Here is an 18,963-nt window from a genome sequence, read left to right on the forward strand (position 1 = left end):
CCAGCCCCTAAAGCATTTCTTTTTTTTTTTTTTTTTTTTTTTTTTTTGCGGAACCATGGATTGAACTCAGGCCCTTGCGCTTGCCAGGGAAGCACTTATTCCAATGAGCCATCTCCCCAGCCCCCAGGATGCCATCTTTAATCCAGTTTTGTCCCCAGGACCTGAAGCCACCACCTCTTGGCTGTTCAACTCACTTCCTATCCCCCCACCTCTGCTCAGAAGCCTGCATAAGCTAGAGCTTAATTATGGCTGAGGGGAAGAGACAACTGGAACTACGGGAAGATTTGAATCTGCAGCACTGATTAGATCCATTGGGCCAGCCAAATAGCTCAGCGGATTAAAGTGCAAACCTGTAATCCCAGCTCTTGGGAGGCTATAAACAGGAGGATCACTACGAGTCAGATCTAGTAGTAAGACCCTGGACACCCTGTAGACTCTTCCCTAAATACAAAAAAAAAAAAAAAAAAAAATCCATTATCCACTGGTGGCCATGAGTGTCTAACCCTTTTCCATAACGACGCCATGTGCTATTCTCTCCTATGGGGGGAGGGGAGTCTCCTGCAGAGTTGACTCCCGAGTCCCAAGGGAGGCTCCAAACTACCATGTTGGGAGGAAGCCCAAGCCACATAGGAGCCACACATCACTGTGCTGTTGGCATCAATGGCTGAGCCTACCCTGGGCAAGGAAGGGCCTCCCACACTGAGGATTAATCCTAAAGCCTTCACACTGAACTGCATCCCTTTTCTTTTTCTTTTTTTTTTTTGCGGAACCGGGGATTGAACTCAGGCCCTTGCACTTGCCAAGGAAGCGCTTATTCCACTGAGCCATCTCCCTGGCCCCCCTTTTCTATTTCTTGAGGCAGGTCTCTCTCCCTAAATCTTTAAATTGCCCAAGTGGGGGTGCAATCTTCTTGCCTCAGCCTCCTAGGATAGGATGACAGGCATGTGCCACCATGCCCAGGTAAGAAGCTAGCCTGGGCTACAAAGTGAGCTCAAGGCCAGTCTGAACTGCATAGTGAGACCCTGTCTCAAAAAAAGAACCTAACTCGAGTGGAGCCTGGGGATCTTTCCCAGACACCTTGGAGGACAAAAGCCTGCCCTGGTGCCCTCCAGATCCAATGCACACTGCATGCCATCGCTAGAACTCAAGTCTGGTCTGCCACAGGCAGTGCTAAGCAAGGCATCGGGGACAGAAAGCCAGGTTTTTGACTTTTATTAAATCCTTACAAAACAGAATACAAAATTCTGGCATTGACAGTTGGTGTGAAGGAAAACTTCTGCGCTGTCTGTTCACCTGGTACAATGCTGTTTAAAGTGCTTGGATGTCCTCGTCCCACTTTTTAAAAAAAGTTTCAAAGTGTGTCTTCTTACACGTCATCGTCCGTGGCTGTCCCCTCCCTCAGCCAGTGCTGCTGCTGCAGGGTCATCCACTCGTTCACAGTAATGGTTCTGACTTGCCCTCTCTGCTGCAGCATGGAGGCAACAGCGGGAAACAGGAAGTGACAGTCCTACCTCTTGAGGGGAAAAACACAAAAATTGAAAGCTGCTCATTGCCCTGCATTTGGAATCCAGTGGTCACGACATCTGCGGCAGGCTAAGGTCCATTTGTTCTTTCACTTGAGAAGGTGAAGAGCCCCCAGTAGGCAGGACCACAGATAGGCAAGCGATGGGAGGTGGGGGCAGGAAGCACCCCTGGGTCTTTGGAAAGGCCAGTCCACAGACCGCGGACTGGAGAGGGCATGGCACCCCCACCACCCCCCAGACTGACAACTGTACGAGACTTTGGGGGAAGGCGGCTGAGCAGAGTCTGAGCCCCCTACCCATAAGGCCCCTCAACATTCAAGTATTCTTCGAGAACAGAGAAGCAAGTCAGATGATATTTTGTTTTTGTTTTCTTTTTTAAAAAAACTAAACACAACAAACAATCCCGACCACAGATTTGGAGGCCAAGGAAGCAGCCCTGCCCTGACCCAGACACCTGAGCAGACCCTGGGCCAGGCTGGGCAGGGCATACTGGGGCCCAGGCGCCCCCGACCTGCAGGGCCACGCGTGCACGTAGAAAATGGGAACTCATATTGCATAGTAGTTCACGGCTGGCCAAGGACAGGAGTGTGGCCCAGGCTCCTCTGCCCCCGATAGGCTGACCAGGTGCCTGGTTGGAGCTGGGGGGAAATGTGGGTGGGGTGGCACCCAGGGGACCCTCCCTGACCATTTCTGGGTGCCCCATGGGAAGCTGAGGCAGCTGCAGCTGCTTTCCTGAAAGAGGGTACAGCTAAAATGCTGCCCTTGGGAAACAGGGTGGGGAATTCTCAGGGGGAACCCCTGGGTCCAGCTCCAGCTCCAGGGATGGGTATGGGGCCAGCAGAGCCTCCGAAGGCCAGACCCAGGGGCGGTGTGGGGCAGAACGTGGCTGTGGCCAGACTGAGCCCTGAGAAGGGGCACTCGGGTGCCCAATGGGGTGGGGACACTTTGGGATCCCATGTTGGCAGATGGGTGCCTGCCTGGGGCCAGAGGCGCATGGCTGATGCCAGGCTCCAGCTTCAATCCTGGGGGGAGAGGGGTACATCCCCGTCAGCTGTAGTATAAGGTCAAGGTCAAAGGCCGAGTCCAGCTGGCAGGGGCCTGCTCAGACAGGCCTGGGAAAAACCCCGATTGTCAACTCTCGGGGACAGGGCAAGTGGGAGCTCAGGTCTAGGGGGCAGGAATAGGGGTGGGCAGCCATCCGCCCTGCCTATGGAGACGGAGCACCCCCTGCCCTCCCCAAGCCAAGAGACCGCTGAGGGGGCCATTCCTGAAAACACCAAGGGCTGGGAAGGGAGCTGGGGCCCCTGTGCACTCCCCTGGTGCTGGAAGACAGCAAAGTGGCTGGAGGTGGGCGACGTGGGAGGTGGCAGGGGCGCAGGTGACTGGGTGGCGGGGAGACCTTCACAGTACAGGTGAACATCACGGGGCAGCGGAGGGGACTCCAGGCCATGCGGCCTCCGCTTTCCTCCCCGGGCACTTGCTTTGAACATTGTTAATAGGAACAAAACAAAACAAAACACATAAAAACAAAAGATGAGAGGGGGGGCTTGGGGAAAAGAGGAAAAAAACCCGAACAGCAAAAACCTTCTATAAAAACCACCCTCAGCTGAGCTCAGCCTGGGGAAGCAGCCAGAGGGGAGGGCGGCCCTGGTCCCTGCTGGCTGTAGCTTAAAAACCTTTCAGATCTGATGGGGCAGGGGCAGGGGCGACCTATGTACATGGACAGCCACGGGAGGGGTCACGCGCGGTCTCCCACCAGAACCACGGGGGCGGAGGACAGACTGGCCCTCTGTCTCCGCTGGGCAAGCTTGGACTCAGAGGGCGGGGACAGCTGCAGGCAACGTGAGGTAGCGCGGATGACGAGGGGCGGGCCCTGCCCTGCGGCTGCCTCCTCGGCCGCATCCTCTTCCCGCTGGGCCAGCTGCCGGTTCATGGCGATGGCCTCGGCTGCAAAGGACGTGAGGTCTTTGGCACAGCTGTTCCTAGGGCACAGGCAGGGGCACCATCAAGGACGGATGTACTCTTAATTGCTCCTCCCTGGGGACCACTGGGCGGCTACAGAATCTGCCACCAACCCTTGGGGGCTTGGGGGGTTAAGACAGCCAAGCCCTGAAATACCCATTATCACTTAAAGAGGCTCTTTTAGTCTTTTTTTTCCAGTAATGGGGATGGAATCCAGGGCCTTTCCACTTAACTATGCTTCCAGGCCCTTTATTACTTTTTTATTAATTAGTTTTTGGTTGTTTCAGAGACAAGGTCTGTTTAGTGCAAGCTGGCCTTGAACTATGTAGCCCAGGCTGGCCTCAAACTCATGGTAATCCTCCTGCCTCAAGCCTCCCAAGTGCTGGGATTATAGGTGTGTGGTTATAGGCGTGCGCCACCATGCCCAGCTCTTTTTTTTTTTTTTTTTTTCTCGTGCAGGGTCTCACTACCCAACTCGGACTTGTAGTGATCCTTCTGATTTCTGCCTCTCTAGTGATGGGATTACAGGCAAGCGCCACCCATGCCTGGACTCCATTGCTGGTTTAGCATGCCCCAGGGGTTGAACCCTGGCCCCTACACTTACTTAAGCAAGCGCTTAGTCCACTGAGCTACACCACCGGCCCTCCTCTATTATTGGGTGTTTTTTTTTCCTTTATTATTTTCTGAGACAAGGTCTCACTAAATTTCCTAGGCTGGGCTTGAACATGTAATCCTCCTGCTTCTGCCTCCAAGTGCTGGGATCACAAGTGTGTACCACTATACCCCACTGTCTTCTGGTCTTTCTCTGAATGCTACACCCCACATGGACCTCGAGCTGGTGCAGGCCTCACCTCTGCAGGACCATGGGCGTGGGCAGGGTGTTCTCTGGAGCACACTGCAAGAGGACAAGAGTCAGCAGCCAGAAGCACCTGACCCAGCCAGGCCCTCCCCCAGATCCCTTGCGGGCTTTTCTGTCCTCAAAGACTAACAGCGATCTGGTCAAAGGAGGCCCCAAGTTCACCCTCCAGGACTAAGAACGAAGCTGGCCACCCTTGGTACCAGACAGCAACCAGCCTCTGAGGTTCTGTGGCCCACCCCAGGGAACCTGGGGTACCTGAGCCAAGCCCCAACAGGGTGGCAAAGGATGCAGAAACCCAGAAGCACAGGATGAGTGGGGGTACAGAGGCTCCACAAAAATGCTCCTCCTGACAGCTCCCAGCCCTTTTCCCAACCCATAGGTCTCTGGCTAGCCCCTGTCCATGGAACCCTGAGAAGCCCAGCTGTGTTAGCTGAACCCAGAGTCTTGGTGGCCTGGCTCCCTTGGGGTGACAGCTGGGCTCTCATGAGGCCTGGCCTGGGGGAAGCCCAACCTCTCGAGTGGAGACTGAGACACTAGAGCAGCCAGGTTACAATCTGGCTAAGGGTGGCAGGCCAGAAGCTGCACTGGCAGGCCATTCTGCCAGGAGTCATTGCCACCGGCCACCTGCCTAACTCCTGCCAGGTCCTCTGAGTAGCTACTCCTGTGAGTCCCCCACCTCAGCGTTGAGGGCACAGGGGATTCTGTCTGTACCCCTTGGCCCAGGTCTCCTGGCCCCAGACTCACCCCCTGCACCCAGGGGTGCTGCAGGACTTGGGCAGCACTCAGTCGCTGCTTGGCATCTCGGACGAGCAGCTTGGAGATGAGGTCTTTGGCAGCGAAAGAAATGTGGGCCCAGTCTTTGTCCGGGAACTCGTACTTGCCCTCCTGGATGCTCTCGAACAGCATGTTCTGGGGATGGGAGGGGCAAGGGTCAGGAGCAGCCCACAAGATCAGGGCCATGTCCCTTGTACCCCAGTGGGCAGATTTGGATGCTACAGATGGCAACGAGGCCTGTCACCAAAATGCAGGGTGGACAGAGGGCTGGAGACGGCCCAGGTCCTGAGGCCAGCTGGCAGAGCTAGACTCTACAGAGCAAAGGGAGAGGACAGACATTGGGGACAGCATTTTGTTTTGTTTCCCAGTATGGGGACTAAACCCAAGTCCTTAGCAGTGAGCTACACCCAGGCTTTATTTTTTGAGACAAGATCTCACTAAGTCACAAACTAGCCTAGGCTGAGCTCAAAATGTAATCTTGCCCCAGTCTCCCAGGGTATTACGCTACCACACCCAGCTAGAGGGGGTTTTAATGCTCTCCCCAAGTGCTGCTAAGACTTAGGAAGCAGCTTGGGGGCATGTGGCTCCAGGGGACAGAAGTGATGCACAGAGCTTACAACCTCTGCCCCACGTATCTGCTTTCTTTCCTGGGATTGGAAATCCAGGAATAAGGCTGGGCATGGCCAGAGGCTGGTCAGTGACTGGCTCTGGGGTGCAGACAGCCCCAGAGAGGAGGGGTACGTAGGCCTGGCCTGGGGTCACCTGGCAGGCAGGACAGGCCTCGCCACGGTCCCAGCCGCAGTCGCTGCCACAGTGGCCCACGAAGGGCGGGTAGCCGCTGAGCAGGATGTAGAGGATAACGCCCAAGCTCCACAGGTCACAGCGCTTGTCGTAGATGCTAGCCTCCTCGCTGAAGGCCTCCACTACCTCGGGGGCCATGTACTCTGCGGAACCGCACTGAGGGCCAGGAGTTCACTGTTAGCCTAGGACGCCCCGCGGGGAACGCAGAGCATTCACGCCTGCCTCAGTGCTCGCGGGGTCACACCAGTGCAACCCGCGGGCCTGCCACGCCACCCAAGAAACTGCTGCTGAGCCCGCCCTACCCAATTAGCATGTCCGGAACTCTCCTTGCCCCACTCCACATACCCTATGGTCCCGCCCACCTCACTTTCCCAGCCAACCAGCAGCTGGTGCTGGGAGCCCGCCCCCGACCCCCTTCCACCCAGCCAATCAACAGCTGTTGCCAAGCGGAAGCTGCAGGTTGGAGGTCCGGCTGCAGAGCTAGCACAAGCAGAGTTTATGCAAGCCCAGGCCTGTGTTAGAATGCCTTTGTGCCCCCCAGACCCCTCACGTCCTCACCGGAGTGAGCAGCTCGGGGGTGGAGATGGGGGAGCAATCCCCATTCAGTTTGATGCCGCTGCCCAGGTCAAAGTCGCAGATCTTCACAGGGGAGACCTGAGAGGTGGACAGGGGGTTTTAACGGGGTTCTGTGCCAACAGGGCGGGAATTCTGCAGGCCATATACCCAAGCAGGGTGGGTATCATCCTCACCTGATTAGGGTGTTCACAGAGGATGTTCTCAGGCTTTAGGTCTCTGTGGGCGATGCCTGGGGGGAAGCCACACGGAGTTCCAATGGGTGGGGCTGGCCCTGGGCTGGGGACCCATGGGAACCCGGCAGTCCCCAGGCCCACCTTTGTTGTGCAGGAAGTCCAAGGCGCTGGCTACGTCCTGTACCACCACACTGGCCTCCAGCTCGTTAAAGTGTCGCCGCTTGTGGATATGGCTCAGGATGGAGCCTGGGGAGACCATGACCAAGAACACATCATCTCCAAGGCTCCCAGACCCCTGATCCCCAGAAGGCATGTCCCCCACTTTCCTGGGCCCGAAATCCTTGACCTGTGCTAAGGTGTGAACAGGAAACTGGTCCCACAGGCCTTTTCCAGAGTTCCCTCCTGGGGGCCCTAAAACCCACTACCCCCCAACCAGGAGCCTCCCCCACCTACCACCCCGCATCTTCTCAAACACCAGGTAGAAGCGGTCCTCCTCCTCGAAGAACTCGATCAACTCTAGAACGTTCCTGGGGGCGGGGTGGGGACAGGAGAGGAGCTGAGGCTTCCTGGACTGCACTCCCAATGCCCATCTGGCCACAGGGAAGCTGGAAATTGGGACCTGGCCCTCTGACTGCCTGCCATTGGGCCACTCACAAGCCCAGACAAGGGCCTGGGTACACCTTCCTAGGTGAGTGGCATCCATCCACGAAAAGATGCCTTGGGGCTTGTGGCAAAGGCTGGCCACCCTACCTGTGTCCCTGGCACTGGTACAACATCTCCACCTCCCGGAACACCCGGCTTCGGATGTGTCCTGGCTGTTTCTCGATGATCTGAAAACAGGTGGGAGAACATATGCTACCTACACTGCCTGAGGGCTGCTCATGCCCCTACTCAAATCTGTCTCTTCTGAAATCCCACCACCAAACTAAGGCTTTGTCCGCTTTGGGAAGTAGAGCTCTCTTATGGGGTGCTGAATTTTCTGGAAGCCAGAAGTATGGTGTTAGCACAGGTATGGGGGTGGGGCAACACATTCCCTGCTAGCAGCTTTCTGAGAACGGAAAGGTAGGAGAACAGGTTGGGGCAGCCCTCCACCCTGCTGGACAGGCCTTCAGAGCTGCCTACAGGTGTGGGGACTCTGGGTCAGGCACCCCTCAACCACAGCTCTCAGCTGCTCTGGGAGCTCAGCTGGCTCCCACATGACCCAGAGAACTAGACAGGCCTCCTGGCACCTGGCTTCCAGCCCAGCCAGTTCCCAAGTGTCCTGTGGCTGCAACGCTGAGTCTGCCTCTCTGGCTCCATGCCAGCCTGGGTGCCCCTCCTTGCTGCCCTGGTGTCCAGGTCTATTTCTCCCAGGACTCCATCGCCAGCTCTGTGCAGGTCCCTAGAGGCCAGAGCCTGCTCACTCACCCAGCACCCTGAGCTCCTCTTCCCTGAGCTGGATACTTGGGGCCCACACTGGGTGGCTGAGGCTAGGTGACCACCCATGCCTAGGGTGCCTGCCAACCAGTGCTCTAGTGCACAGGTGTGTGGTGAGCCCTCCACGTATGTGTCTAGTGACAAGCACACCTGTCCCAGCAAAGGGCCTCATGAGACACCAGTCTGCCAAGTACCTGCTGAGCACTAAGCCAGTGCTGATTATCCTGTTCCTCTGGAAGTACGCTAAGACCCTGCTTGAAGAAGCCACAGTCCTGGGGCTGGGGAGATGGCTCAGTAGAATAAGTGCTTCCCTGGCAAGCACAGGGCCTGAGTTCAATCCCTTGTTCCGCCAAAAAAAAAGTCACAGTTCCAATCCAGCAAGGGAGTAGCCTTCTGTAAAGTCACTGCTTCAAGTCCTACCTAACCACCAGCTCCATCCGGACACTGGCATCTGGAGCCCAGGCTCAGAGGTCCCACTGTTCCTCAAACTATCCTGTGCAGCCTGGGCCCCCACTACTTCCTGTGTTTCTGAGTAGGACACTTCTTTCTCCCACGGCTGCCAACAGGAAGCCCCAGATCCCAGTATGGGCCGTGCTGGGTCATGGAATGGTGATGAAAGGCAGTCAGGAGCCACCAAGAAGCCACACAAAGTGACTCAGGCTACCTACCCTCTCTGAGCCTGTTTCCTTCTTTTTGGTGGAACCAGGAATTGAACTCAGACCCTTGCACTCATCAGGGAAGCACTTATTCTACTGAGCCATCTCCCCGGCCCCTGAGCCTATTTCCTGAGCTATTTTATTTTTCTTGTTTATTTACTATATATTTAGTACAGGGTCTACAGGGTCTCACTACACAGATTGGACTTGTAGTGATCCTTCCTGGTTTTTAGCCTCCCAAGTGCTAGGATTACAGGTGTGTGTCACCACGCCCAGTCTCATTCATCAAGGGGGAGGGGTTGAAATTCCAGCCCCTGCATCTGCCTAAGCAGGCTCCTGAGGTGTTAAAACAACAGGTAGTATGGGCCAGGGAGATGGCTCAGTGGAATAAGCACTTCCTTGGCAAGTGCAAGGGCCTGAGTTCAATCCCTGGTTGGGGGGGGGGGACAGGTAGCAAAATTACCCCCAGAGCCATTAAGGGAAGCTGCTCGGGACACCTGCCATGCTTTTGCCCCACTCTAGGACCACTACTGCAGCTACTGTACCAGCCTGGGGCCTTCAGCCTTGCCAGAGGGACAGCCACCTCTCCTGTCACTCATATGCAGCAGCTTCTGGCTGCCTACCTGGGCCCTAATCGCCAGGGAGCACCTGGCCTCCTTCCTGGGCAGCTGGCCCTTCTGCCACCCTGCCCAGCTGGGAGCCAGTCACAGGGTCATGCAGGGAGCCTGGATGATTTCTCAGAACACAGGGCTGACCAGCTGGCTCTGCAAGGTCACGAGGCCACTCCAGGGTTTGGGTTTCAGAGTGTGTGGACATACCCAGTGCCCACAGGTCACATGTGTGGGGAAGGGACTCACAGGAAGCTCCCATGGACCTGCATGGGGTTCCTCCAAATGCACAGGCCCGGCTCTGAGCCCTATGTATGATGTCATTACCTTTGGGTTCCTTTGACCAATCCTCCTGGCACAAGTCCTCTTTGGAGAAGCTCAGACATAGAGGCCTCTGACCCAAGCCCTCAGCTCTTGGCAGCTGCCCTGGTACCAGGTCCTTGGCTATCAGACCATGGGAAGGGTTGAGGCCAGCCTTCATTGTCACTTCCAGTGGCTGTGGGGGCTCAGTAGGGCTCACCTGCATTCCCAGGAGTGGCCTTAATCACCAGGTCCTGGGGCCATTTTTATTTATTTATTTATTTATTTATTTATTTATTTATTTAACTTATTTAGTGCAGGGTCTACAGTGTCTCACTACACAGATAGTGATTCTCCTGTTTTCAGCTTCCCAAGTGCTGGGATTATAGGTACATGCCACCACACCCAGTCTAAATCACTGTCTCAGTGGGCCGGCATGCATGCCAGGGATCGAACCCAGCTACTGCTCTCTGCCTAAGCGGCGCTTTAATCTGCTGAGCTATCTGGCCAGCCCACTGGGGCCATTTTTAAACATTGTTTTTTTCCTGCTGTTGTCTGAAAGCTCCAGTGCTACCAACCCTCCCGACAGGTGACATGCCAGGGCCTGGGGCTGCTCCAGCAAGGGTGGGGCTCACCTTGACCGCATACTCCTGGTTGGTGATGAGGTTGATGCAGGTCTGCACACGAGCATGGGCCCCCTCCCCTAGCACATCCTCCTGCAGCTGGTACACATCTGGGGAGTGGGAGGGGTGAGGGTCGTGGCTGGCACTGTGCCTCCACCTCCCCACCACGCCTGATACCACCTCACATACCTTCAAACCTGCCTGAGAAGCTGTCAGTAGCGCGGCACCGCTTCTTCTTCTTGCCTCTTTTCTTGGCGTCTGGGATGTCGATGGGCTGGCTGGCAGGCATGTCTGTACCATGCATACCGCAGGCTCAGGACGGGCAAGGAGCCACCAGGCCACCTCCCCTCCCCCCAGGCCCCAACCCTCGCCCACTCTCCCCAGTTCCCTCACCAGGGCGGGCCTCGCACGGTGGGCTGAAGTCAGAGTCCCCGTGGTGGTCCGGGTCTAGAGAGAAGGCCAGCTCGAAAGGATTTTGCCCCTGCAGAGGTGCAGAGAGAGCAGGCTCAGGCCCAGTGGCACCAGGGCCAAGCCAAGTGCCCCCACAGTGTCCAGCATGGGAAAAAAAAAATCAAGCATGCTTCTTGTACACCCTAGACAGCAAAACAGACTCCTGCTGGGGCAGGCAGTCTGATTCAGGACCCAGCTTCTGGGACCAACCCCTCCCTGCCACCCGTCAGTGTGGCTGTCACTATATGTGGTGTTCTAGGACCTCAGCAAGGCAGGTGATCACGGGATACCAGGACTGCTAGGATCTAATAAGCTAGCCTCCCCAGAGACACTAGGGTATGTCTATTGATATTTGTACTTGTCAAAACAGGTGGTGCCGCTGGTAGAGGCCAGGGACACTGCTGAGCCCCCTGCACGGCCTAGGATGCCCACTCCAGATAACAATCTAGTCCCAAATGGCCACAGAGGCAGAGAATTCTTTGTCCAACTTCTGCCTCCAGCCTAGAACTAAGTCATGAAGGGGCCCAAACCATGTCCAGTGCTCAGTCTGCTTGTCTGCAGAATGGGGAAGTGTCTACAACCAGCTGATCTCAGGGCTCACCTCAGCGGCCAGCTGTGGGCATAAGAGGTCACTGGCAGTGGACAGCAAGAGCACCAGCCTGTTGTGCTACACCCTCTATGGCCACCTCAGGGCAGCTGAGCCCCAGCTGGGTGGCTATGGCCAAGGTCCTCAGCCTTCCAGGCCTGATTCCCTGGGCAAAGTGGGGCATGACCAGTTCTCCCCTTCAGCTGCCTGCCCTTTGCCCCCTTCGCCTCCTGATGCTCTTGCACTGGGGGTGAGGAGTCCACAAACTCAGTGATGTCCTCAGATTCTGGAGGCAGTTGCCTGGGGGTGTATTCACCTCACCCCTCCTCATCCATTGATGATTATCAATCCCCACCAATGACACTGGTTTGACAAACAGTACTGCCCTATTTGATGTGGTGACAGGGGTCTAGCTGGGTCATTCCTGGCACCTGTGGCACAAGTGTGACCAACCCTTCTCAGCCCACATCATTCTAGTCAGCCTGACACATATAGAGGGAACCCCTCTCAGCAGCAATACCCAGCCAAGAAGCCCACCCCTCTGGGGAGGGGTCTGTGGTGCCCAGGACTACAGGTTAAGCCTAGTGCTCATATAAGCATCAAATGACACAGTCTAGGATGGGTAGGAGGGTTTATGACCCTGACTAGGGAACTGGGGAGATGGCTTGGTGGCCTAAGCACCTGCTTGGCAAGCACAAGGACCTGGGTTTGACCTCTGGTACCACATGCTGCTGTGCCAGCCACCAAAACCCGGTGTGGTAGTACACGCCTGTAATCCCAGGGCTATGGAGGCTGAGATAGGAGGATCACTATGAGTCTAAGCTGCATAGCGAGACCCTGTACCAAATGAATAAATAAATGATTTAATTTTTTTTTTTTTTTTTTTGTGGGGCCAGGGAGATAGCTCAGTTGAATAAGCACTTGCCTGGCAGGTGCAAAGGCCTGAGTTTAATCCCCAGTTCCGAGAAGAAAAAAAAAAAACACCCTGACTAGGCACCAGACACTGCAGGTCCAAGACACCTTTCCCTGGTCCCCAATCCAGAGTATTGGAATAAATCTGTTTTTTGCAGAGAGAAGACCTAACCCTGACCCACGGTGTCTTGCATGAGAGGCAGGGCCTTCCACACAGGGACCCTAAGACCTAGGCAGGTCTCACTTAGCTCCTCCATCTAGTGTCAGACAGTGGATTCTGGCCCTGGGGGCTTGAGATGTGGTGAGAGGCAAGTGACACCAGTATTGATGACAGGAATTCGGCCAAGTCTCTGACCCTCTCTTCAGCCCCAAACCATCAGGCAGGGCTGACAAGAAGCTCAGTTATCCAGCAGAGAAGCCACTGAGACGAGTCAGTAAGGAGCCTGCAAACCGAGGCCAGCAAGGATCACAGTACAGAGGGAGGTGGCACCATCTTCCATGCTTCCCCACCCACCCTGCCTGGTAGATAGTTGCCAGGAGGCCAGTGCAGAAGAGGGCACCCCAGCCAGCACTGGTTGGGGAAAAGGCAGGTGCACACTGATAAGGCTCCCCGCCAAGGCAGCCACAGAACTTGGAGCAACTAGGAGGAGGGGTGGAAATGAAGGTTGAGCACAAAGGGCAGCTAATGGCACCTGCTCCCTGAGCTCGGCCCTACCTCTGGGCCTGACCTTCATACCTACACAGGACGGCTGTCCCCAGCTCTCAGAACACAGACTGAGCCTCTGGCTTATCTGGTCACAGTTGCTATAGAAAGGCTGAGACAGATGGCTGGGACAGCCACCATAGTGAAAGGCAGACCTGTGCGAGCTGTGGTGCTAAGCAGGGTCCCTCACCTGCAGGGAACCCCAGTGCTGCAGAGGAACCTTTGTTTTCTCATCATGAAAAGAAGCTAGGTGTGGTGGTGCACACCAGTAACCCCAGCACTCCAGGAGGCTAGAGTGGGAGGATGAATTAGAGACCAGGCTGGGCCACCTAGCAAGACCCCGTCTCAAAATTAAAAATGGGGCCATTTGTGGTGACACATGCTTTAGTCCCAACACTTGAGAGGCTGAAGCAGGAGAAAGTCTAGCTTGAGCTACACAGTGAGTTCAAGAGCAGCCTGAACTACCCAGCAAGGACCATCTTGAGGGGAAAACGGGGGAGGGAATGGAGCTCAGTGCAAAGGCCCTGGGTTCAATCCTTATTACTAGAAAAATAAAGGGGGCTGGGGAGATAGCTTGGGGGTGTAAGCACCTGCCTGGCAAGTGCAAGGACCCAGGTTTGATCTTCAGTGCTGCATGTCATGCTGGAACCTCAGATGCACCAAGCTGCCAACAAGACCCGGCATGGTGGTGCATGCCTGTAATCTCAGCACTGGTGAGGCTGAGCCACAGCAAGACCTTGAATCAAATAAATAGGAAAAGAAAAATGAAGCTAGGGCTGGAGTCAAGTGCTCACTAGCACACACCGGCTCTAGATTCTATCCCCAGAACCACAAAAAATAAAATAAAGCCAAGTGGTCTAGCAGATGCACCTGCTGTGCTGCAGGACTCAGGTAGGAGGGTTCCAGGAGAAATGGCCCCAACCCAAGGGAGCAGCAGCCTGGGTAAGGGTTAGAGATTCCCTGATCAAACAGCCCCCCAGCCACCTGCAGGTCTCTTCCCTGAGCAATTCCTGCAGTCCCAGCTTTAAGCAGGGTCCAGCCCTGCTGCACACAGGCCCTCCATAGTCCCAAACTGTGTGGGCAGGGCAGGGCAGGGCAGGGCTTTGCAGTGCAGCCCAGCCCAGCACAGCTCTGCCCAGCCCAGCCCAGCCCAGTCCAGCCCAGCCCAGGCCAGCCCAGGCCAGCCCAGCCCACCCCTGCTCAGGCTGCTGCCCAGAGTCAGCAGACTTTGGCAGGAGGCAGCTGGAACCATCCAGAAAGCTTGGGTTTGTTCAGCTACCACCTCTCCAGCCCATGCACTGGCCACCAGGAAGGGAGAGACCACCGTCGGTGATATATCAAATCCACCCTTCTCATACCCAGCCCAGACACTGCAGGCCAAGGCCTCAGCCACCCTAGGGGAAAACAGGGATGACAAGCATGTGGGACAGGGGTGGGGCAGCTGGCCAGGAACACTGGCTGGACAGGCCTGGGAATTCTTCCCAGACTCTCCATGCTCCTCCCACAGTGATGCGAGCCTGCGTGTACAAAACACACACACACACACACACACACACAATCTCAAGTCTTGCCTCCTCCACCGGGCAACAGGTCCCTGCCCAAGGAAGACCAGGGAAGCCAAGCCATTACATAACCTAGCCTGCGGAGTGGGGCGGGCAGGCTGACATCACTGCGTCCCCTGGGCCAGGCCCCATGGGGGCCTCTGCCCAGCACCTGGCCTCCTAGCCACCCCCAGATTCGCTCATCTGAGACCAAGACTCTGCAGCCGCCAGCCACTGTGCCGCCTCTGTGGTTGCAACCACAACTAGATCGCTGCAGAAAACTTCCCGCTCCAACAGGAAATAGCACTTGGGCCTGGGGTGCTGGGAGGGGCATCCTCTCCACTCCCCCATTTGACACAGCTGCCAACCCAGACCAGAGTTCCTGAACTAAGGTCCTCGAGGGCCAGACAGAGGTGGGGTTGGGCCTGACTCCGGGGTCGGGCCTGACTCTGGAGCCGAGCACAAACAGCTAGCATGGGATGCCAGCCACCTCGCAATTCCGGGAGGAGGGACCACACGCGGCGCGGGGGGACAGGACTGCGGTCTCTGTCCCCCACCCCATCCCACCCATACATTTGGTTGGGGCTTGTAGGGGTACACACAGCCACAGGACTGGGACCTGGAGTTACTGTAAGACAGACCCTCGAGGCCCCTGCCAGAGACGCGGCTGCGGCCTGCTGAACGCCACCCTATACACACTCTAGCACACTCCGGGCTGGGACAGCCTCGCGAGCGGGCTGGGGGCGGGGGCGGGGGTAGGGGTGGAGGAACCCCGCCTCCCGCAGGAGCCTCTGGGACGGGCTCTTCCCCCCACCGGCCACTGCGGTGGTCCAGTCTGCAGCGCCCCCAAACCGACAGGCCCTCACCTTGAATGATCGGTGGAAGCCCTGAAGTTCGGCTGTTTTCTTCTGCACCATCTTCTGTCCGGGCCCCGCCAGCGGGGGAAGGGACGCAGGGCCCAAGGGGCAGCCTGTGGGCGGGGGGCGGCCGAGGAGGGGACCCTGCGGGCGGAGGAGACAAAGGCAGGGTGGTGAGCTGCGGCGCTGACGGCTCCGCGGGGCTCGTTCCCCGCGCCTAAGTCGTGGGCTCCCGGTGGGAGTGGGAGCTCACCGGGGTCGGGGTCGGGCCGGGGCCTCAGTGCCGCCGCCGCCCGACGTCGCACAGCCCGGACCCCGCTCCGCGGACCGCGCGGGGAACAGCGCCGCCACCGCCGCCACCGCGGACTCCTCCGCCTGGGCCACCGCCGCTGAGAGGAGCCGGGCGCGCTGCCGCTACCGCCGCTTTTATAGTCCCTGCCTCCACCTCGCAACCCCCGCCCCCACGCAGACCCCGCCTCCTAACACGCCCCCTGCGCGCGCTGGGGGCGGAGCTTACAGTCTGTGTGCGCTTCGGGTGCGGTAGTTGTCCGAGACGCCTCGCTTGCGCTTGCGCAGTTAGACACCCTGGGCCCTAGGCGCAGAAGCTCGGCTGTCCCTGGCGGGGCTGTCCGGTGGGCCGGTTGTGAGCTGCCCGAGGCTCAGGGGGTAGGCGGAATCCTGGCATGAAGCTGAGCCCTGCCGTCCGGCCGCCTGTAGGGCAACATCCCTGGCCTATTGGCGTGGGCCCAGCATACTGATTGCCTTGGACGACACCCCAGCTCTATAACCTGCGTGGTTGTGGAACCATTCTGCGATGCTGGCTCCACCTGGCCCCCTTGCACACCCCCATCACACTTGGAAGCCATCCTGTTTCTCCTAGCGGTAGAGAACTGGCCGCAATTACTTATATCCTAACTGAACTGGGCACCCTTGCTCAGGGAGCAGCCACCTTGGCCCACATGGACTACCCCTCTGGTTGCCTGGTTGTTAGCAGGGACCAGAGGCCTTCCGGGTGACTGGGAAATCCGCTCTGGGCTGGGTCTCCAGCCTGCACGCCCGCAAAAGGCCCTGGGCTCTGAGGAGCTCGAGCCCCATTGACCTAAAGCTGGGTACACCCTTTTCCCTGCCAGGCTGCCTCTGCCCACCTGCTATCTGTGGCATTTGAAGGGGACTTTCAGGGACTTCCAGAGCCTGCCCTGGGCTGTTGCAGTTCTGTGAATCTTGCCCATAGATGGAGAACCAAGAGTCCTGGCGGGTTCTACCTGCTGTGTGTTTGCAAGTGTGCCTGTGAGTTTGTCTAGAGCCTCACATGCTGGCCCCAGGTGCCAGGGTGAGGCCGCCAGACCTGCTTGGCAGGAGAGGCCTCTTCTGCTCTCCCTGCAGCCTCCTGCCTGACTTGCTCCCACTGTTTGTGTGCAGGGTGACCCTGTGTAGGGCTGAGAGTTGCTCTCACAGGCTTGCTTGTGCTGGTGTGTATTAAAGGCACCTACTGATGTTACTGTTTGCCTCCAAATGTCACAGCCATGACAGCATCAATCTGTCCCCTGCAGGTCTAGGGCCTAGGATAGAGCCTAGCACCCATGGTGCCAGCTGAATATTGGCTGAAAGGAGGATGTGTGTGAGTGTGTGTGTGCGCATGTGAGTGCGTGTACATACAGGCATATGGGTTGAGTAAGCAGATGGCTTCCTAGAGCTTCAGTGACAAAGGACCACATGGGTGGCTTTAATGACAAGAATTTACTCCCCCATAGCCCTGGAAATGGGAGTCTGAGATCTAGAGCTATGTAAGGATTTGCATCCTCTGAGGCTTCAGGGAGGATCCTTTTGCTTCTTTCAGCTTCTGGTGGCTCCAGGTGACCCTTGGCTGATGGCCACATCCCTCCAGTCTGTCTCCATTGTCACAGGGCCATCTCCATATGTTTCAGAGCCCAAATTTTTTTTTACTCTCTCTCTCCTTTTTGTTTCAATACTGAGAATTTAACCCAGGCCCTTCGCACTGAACTATATCCTCAGCTCCTGGTATTATTATTATTTTTTTAATGTATTTGATTGTTACAGGGTCTCACTCTGCAGCTCAGACTCATAGTGATCCTCCTGTTTGCAGCCTCCCCACTACTGGGATTACAGGCATACACCACTGTGCCCAGACTCTGGCCTGCTCAGCCCACCCTTGGAGCGGGGCTGGCGCAGCTTGTGGTGTCCAGGATTGAACTAAGCTTGTCTGAGCTTGCCTAGCAGGTGCTTTAGTCCACTGAGCCATCTCACTGGCCCTCTTTGTATTTTTTTGAGACAGAGTTTCACTAAGTCATTAAATTGCCCAGTCTGTGCTTGAACTTGTGATCTTCCTACCTCAGCCTTCCATACATGGCTCTGGGTTCCCTAGGGAGGCAGGTCACTCATGAGCCACCCTGGTTGCACCCTCTGGGGGAGTTGGATCCTGAAGGTTAAGGAGACAGGTCTGGCCTCACATCTTCCTGACTCAGCCTCCTGAGTGCTGGGATTGCAAGCATGCACCACCATGCCCAGCAATACACTCCTGTGTATTCATGTACACCTTGGGTACAGATCTACATATCACCATGTTGGCTGGAATACACAGAAAGGGTAAATTCCATCAACTCTCTTTCCTGGGAAAAGACTAGAGACTCCCAGAGACCAGCACTCAGCCTGGGACAGGGGACTGGCTAGAGCAAGGTCACCTCTGCAGGCAGCCAAGCCCACAGTTGGCCTGCACCTGGGTGGGGCAACCAGGGAAACTGGGAAGGGGGTGGCCTGTTGCAGGGCTGTGACACACAGCCCAGCCCTATGCCAACTACTGAAATCTCCTCTTTGCAGATGCCCTGTTCACAAGTTCCCCCAGAGGTGCTCGGCACCCACTGGCCTCTCCTGCCTGCTGTGTCTCTGCTGTGGAGCTCTGGGAGGGAGACCCTACCTTCCCTGGGGAAAGGGCACCAGATAGCTTGGAGGAAACCTGGGCTCTGGACTCTATTCCGGTTTCCTCTCTCCTTCCGGAGCGTGGCTGGGCTGCACTGTGAAAGTGACTGGGGCAAAGGACAGAAGAGCACAGAATGGGCATGCTGTGCATGTGGGGCCTGGGAAAAGCCCACAGGTTCCCAGAGGTGGAGACCAGCCTGGAGGGGGACCGCCAGATTATTCCCAGGGACTGGGCAGTCTGAGGCCACTAGAGCAAGAGAGAAGGTCCTGGGAGGCGTTGGTCCCAGAAGGAGGACAAACAGGAAGCAAGGTGGGGCCCTAGGCGTGGTGCCAGCGTCCTGCAGCCGATGGCACAATTCCCAGCTCATTGCTTTCTCCCTGGGCAATCCTGTCCCTTCCCACCTAGTGCAGGAATGGGACAGGTGAGAGTCACCTACCGAAGCCACAATCCTGGACCCTTACTGTTCCACTTTGGAATAGTATTGGTGACAGATTAGGCCCAAGGAGGCAGGGTCTTGGAGAGGGCCAGTGTGGCCTCCTAGGAGAGTGGCTGTGTGAGTGGACTCATGTGGCCCCCACTGGCCCTCCATGGCAAGTGCTGCCTCTCTGTTAGTGACCCCAACCAGCCTCCTGGTCCATGCTCAGTCCTGTGTCCCTTCTCCCATGCAATGACAACAGCCAGCTTGGCCTGTTCTCTGGGCCAAGTGGC

General features: G+C 56.9%; 1 protein-coding gene across 2 annotated transcripts; it reads right to left on the reverse strand.

Annotated features, from left to right (window-relative positions):
* Window positions 1–1,195: 1,195 nt before the first annotated feature.
* On the reverse strand, window positions 1,196–15,722 carry Mknk2 (MAP kinase interacting serine/threonine kinase 2). Of its 2 annotated transcripts, none has more exons than XM_023716746.1 (14): window positions 15,574–15,722; window positions 15,330–15,464; window positions 10,665–10,752; window positions 10,461–10,562; window positions 10,284–10,381; window positions 7,419–7,498; window positions 7,122–7,195; window positions 6,810–6,914; window positions 6,669–6,724; window positions 6,478–6,573; window positions 5,881–6,075; window positions 5,089–5,253; window positions 4,337–4,380; window positions 1,196–3,499 (listed from the first exon to the last, which is right to left on the reverse strand). In XM_023716746.1, the coding sequence occupies exons 2-14, from the start codon at window positions 15,378–15,380 to the stop codon at window positions 3,262–3,264; spliced, it is 1,392 nt and encodes a 463-aa protein (XP_023572514.1). In that variant the 5' UTR covers window positions 15,381–15,464; window positions 15,574–15,722; the 3' UTR covers window positions 1,196–3,261. The 2 variants fall into 2 exon arrangements, with proteins under 2 accessions (XP_023572514.1, XP_004632747.1); XM_004632690.2 differs by having other exon boundaries at window positions 1,196–3,505.
* Between the last annotated feature and the right edge of the window lie 3,241 nt (window positions 15,723–18,963).

This window comes from Octodon degus, unplaced genomic scaffold (assembly GCF_000260255.1).
Source record: "Octodon degus isolate 3935 unplaced genomic scaffold, OctDeg1.0 scaffold00050, whole genome shotgun sequence".
NCBI lineage: Eukaryota > Metazoa > Chordata > Mammalia > Rodentia > Octodontidae > Octodon > Octodon degus.

Bases quoted from the DNA above. Each gene is read 5' to 3' on its own strand.
- Mknk2 (XM_004632690.2), bottom strand. From the start codon at position 15,380: ATGGTGCAGAAGAAAACAGCCGAACTTCAGGGCTTCCACCGATCATTC. The intron at 10,753-15,329 runs GTGAGGGCCTGT...GCACCTCTGCAG, and splicing joins GCTTCCACCGATCATTCAAG to GGGCAAAATCCTTTCGAGCT. The intron at 6,725-6,809 runs GTGGGCCTGGGG...GCTTCCCCCCAG, and splicing joins GGACTTCCTGCACAACAAAG to GCATCGCCCACAGAGACCTA.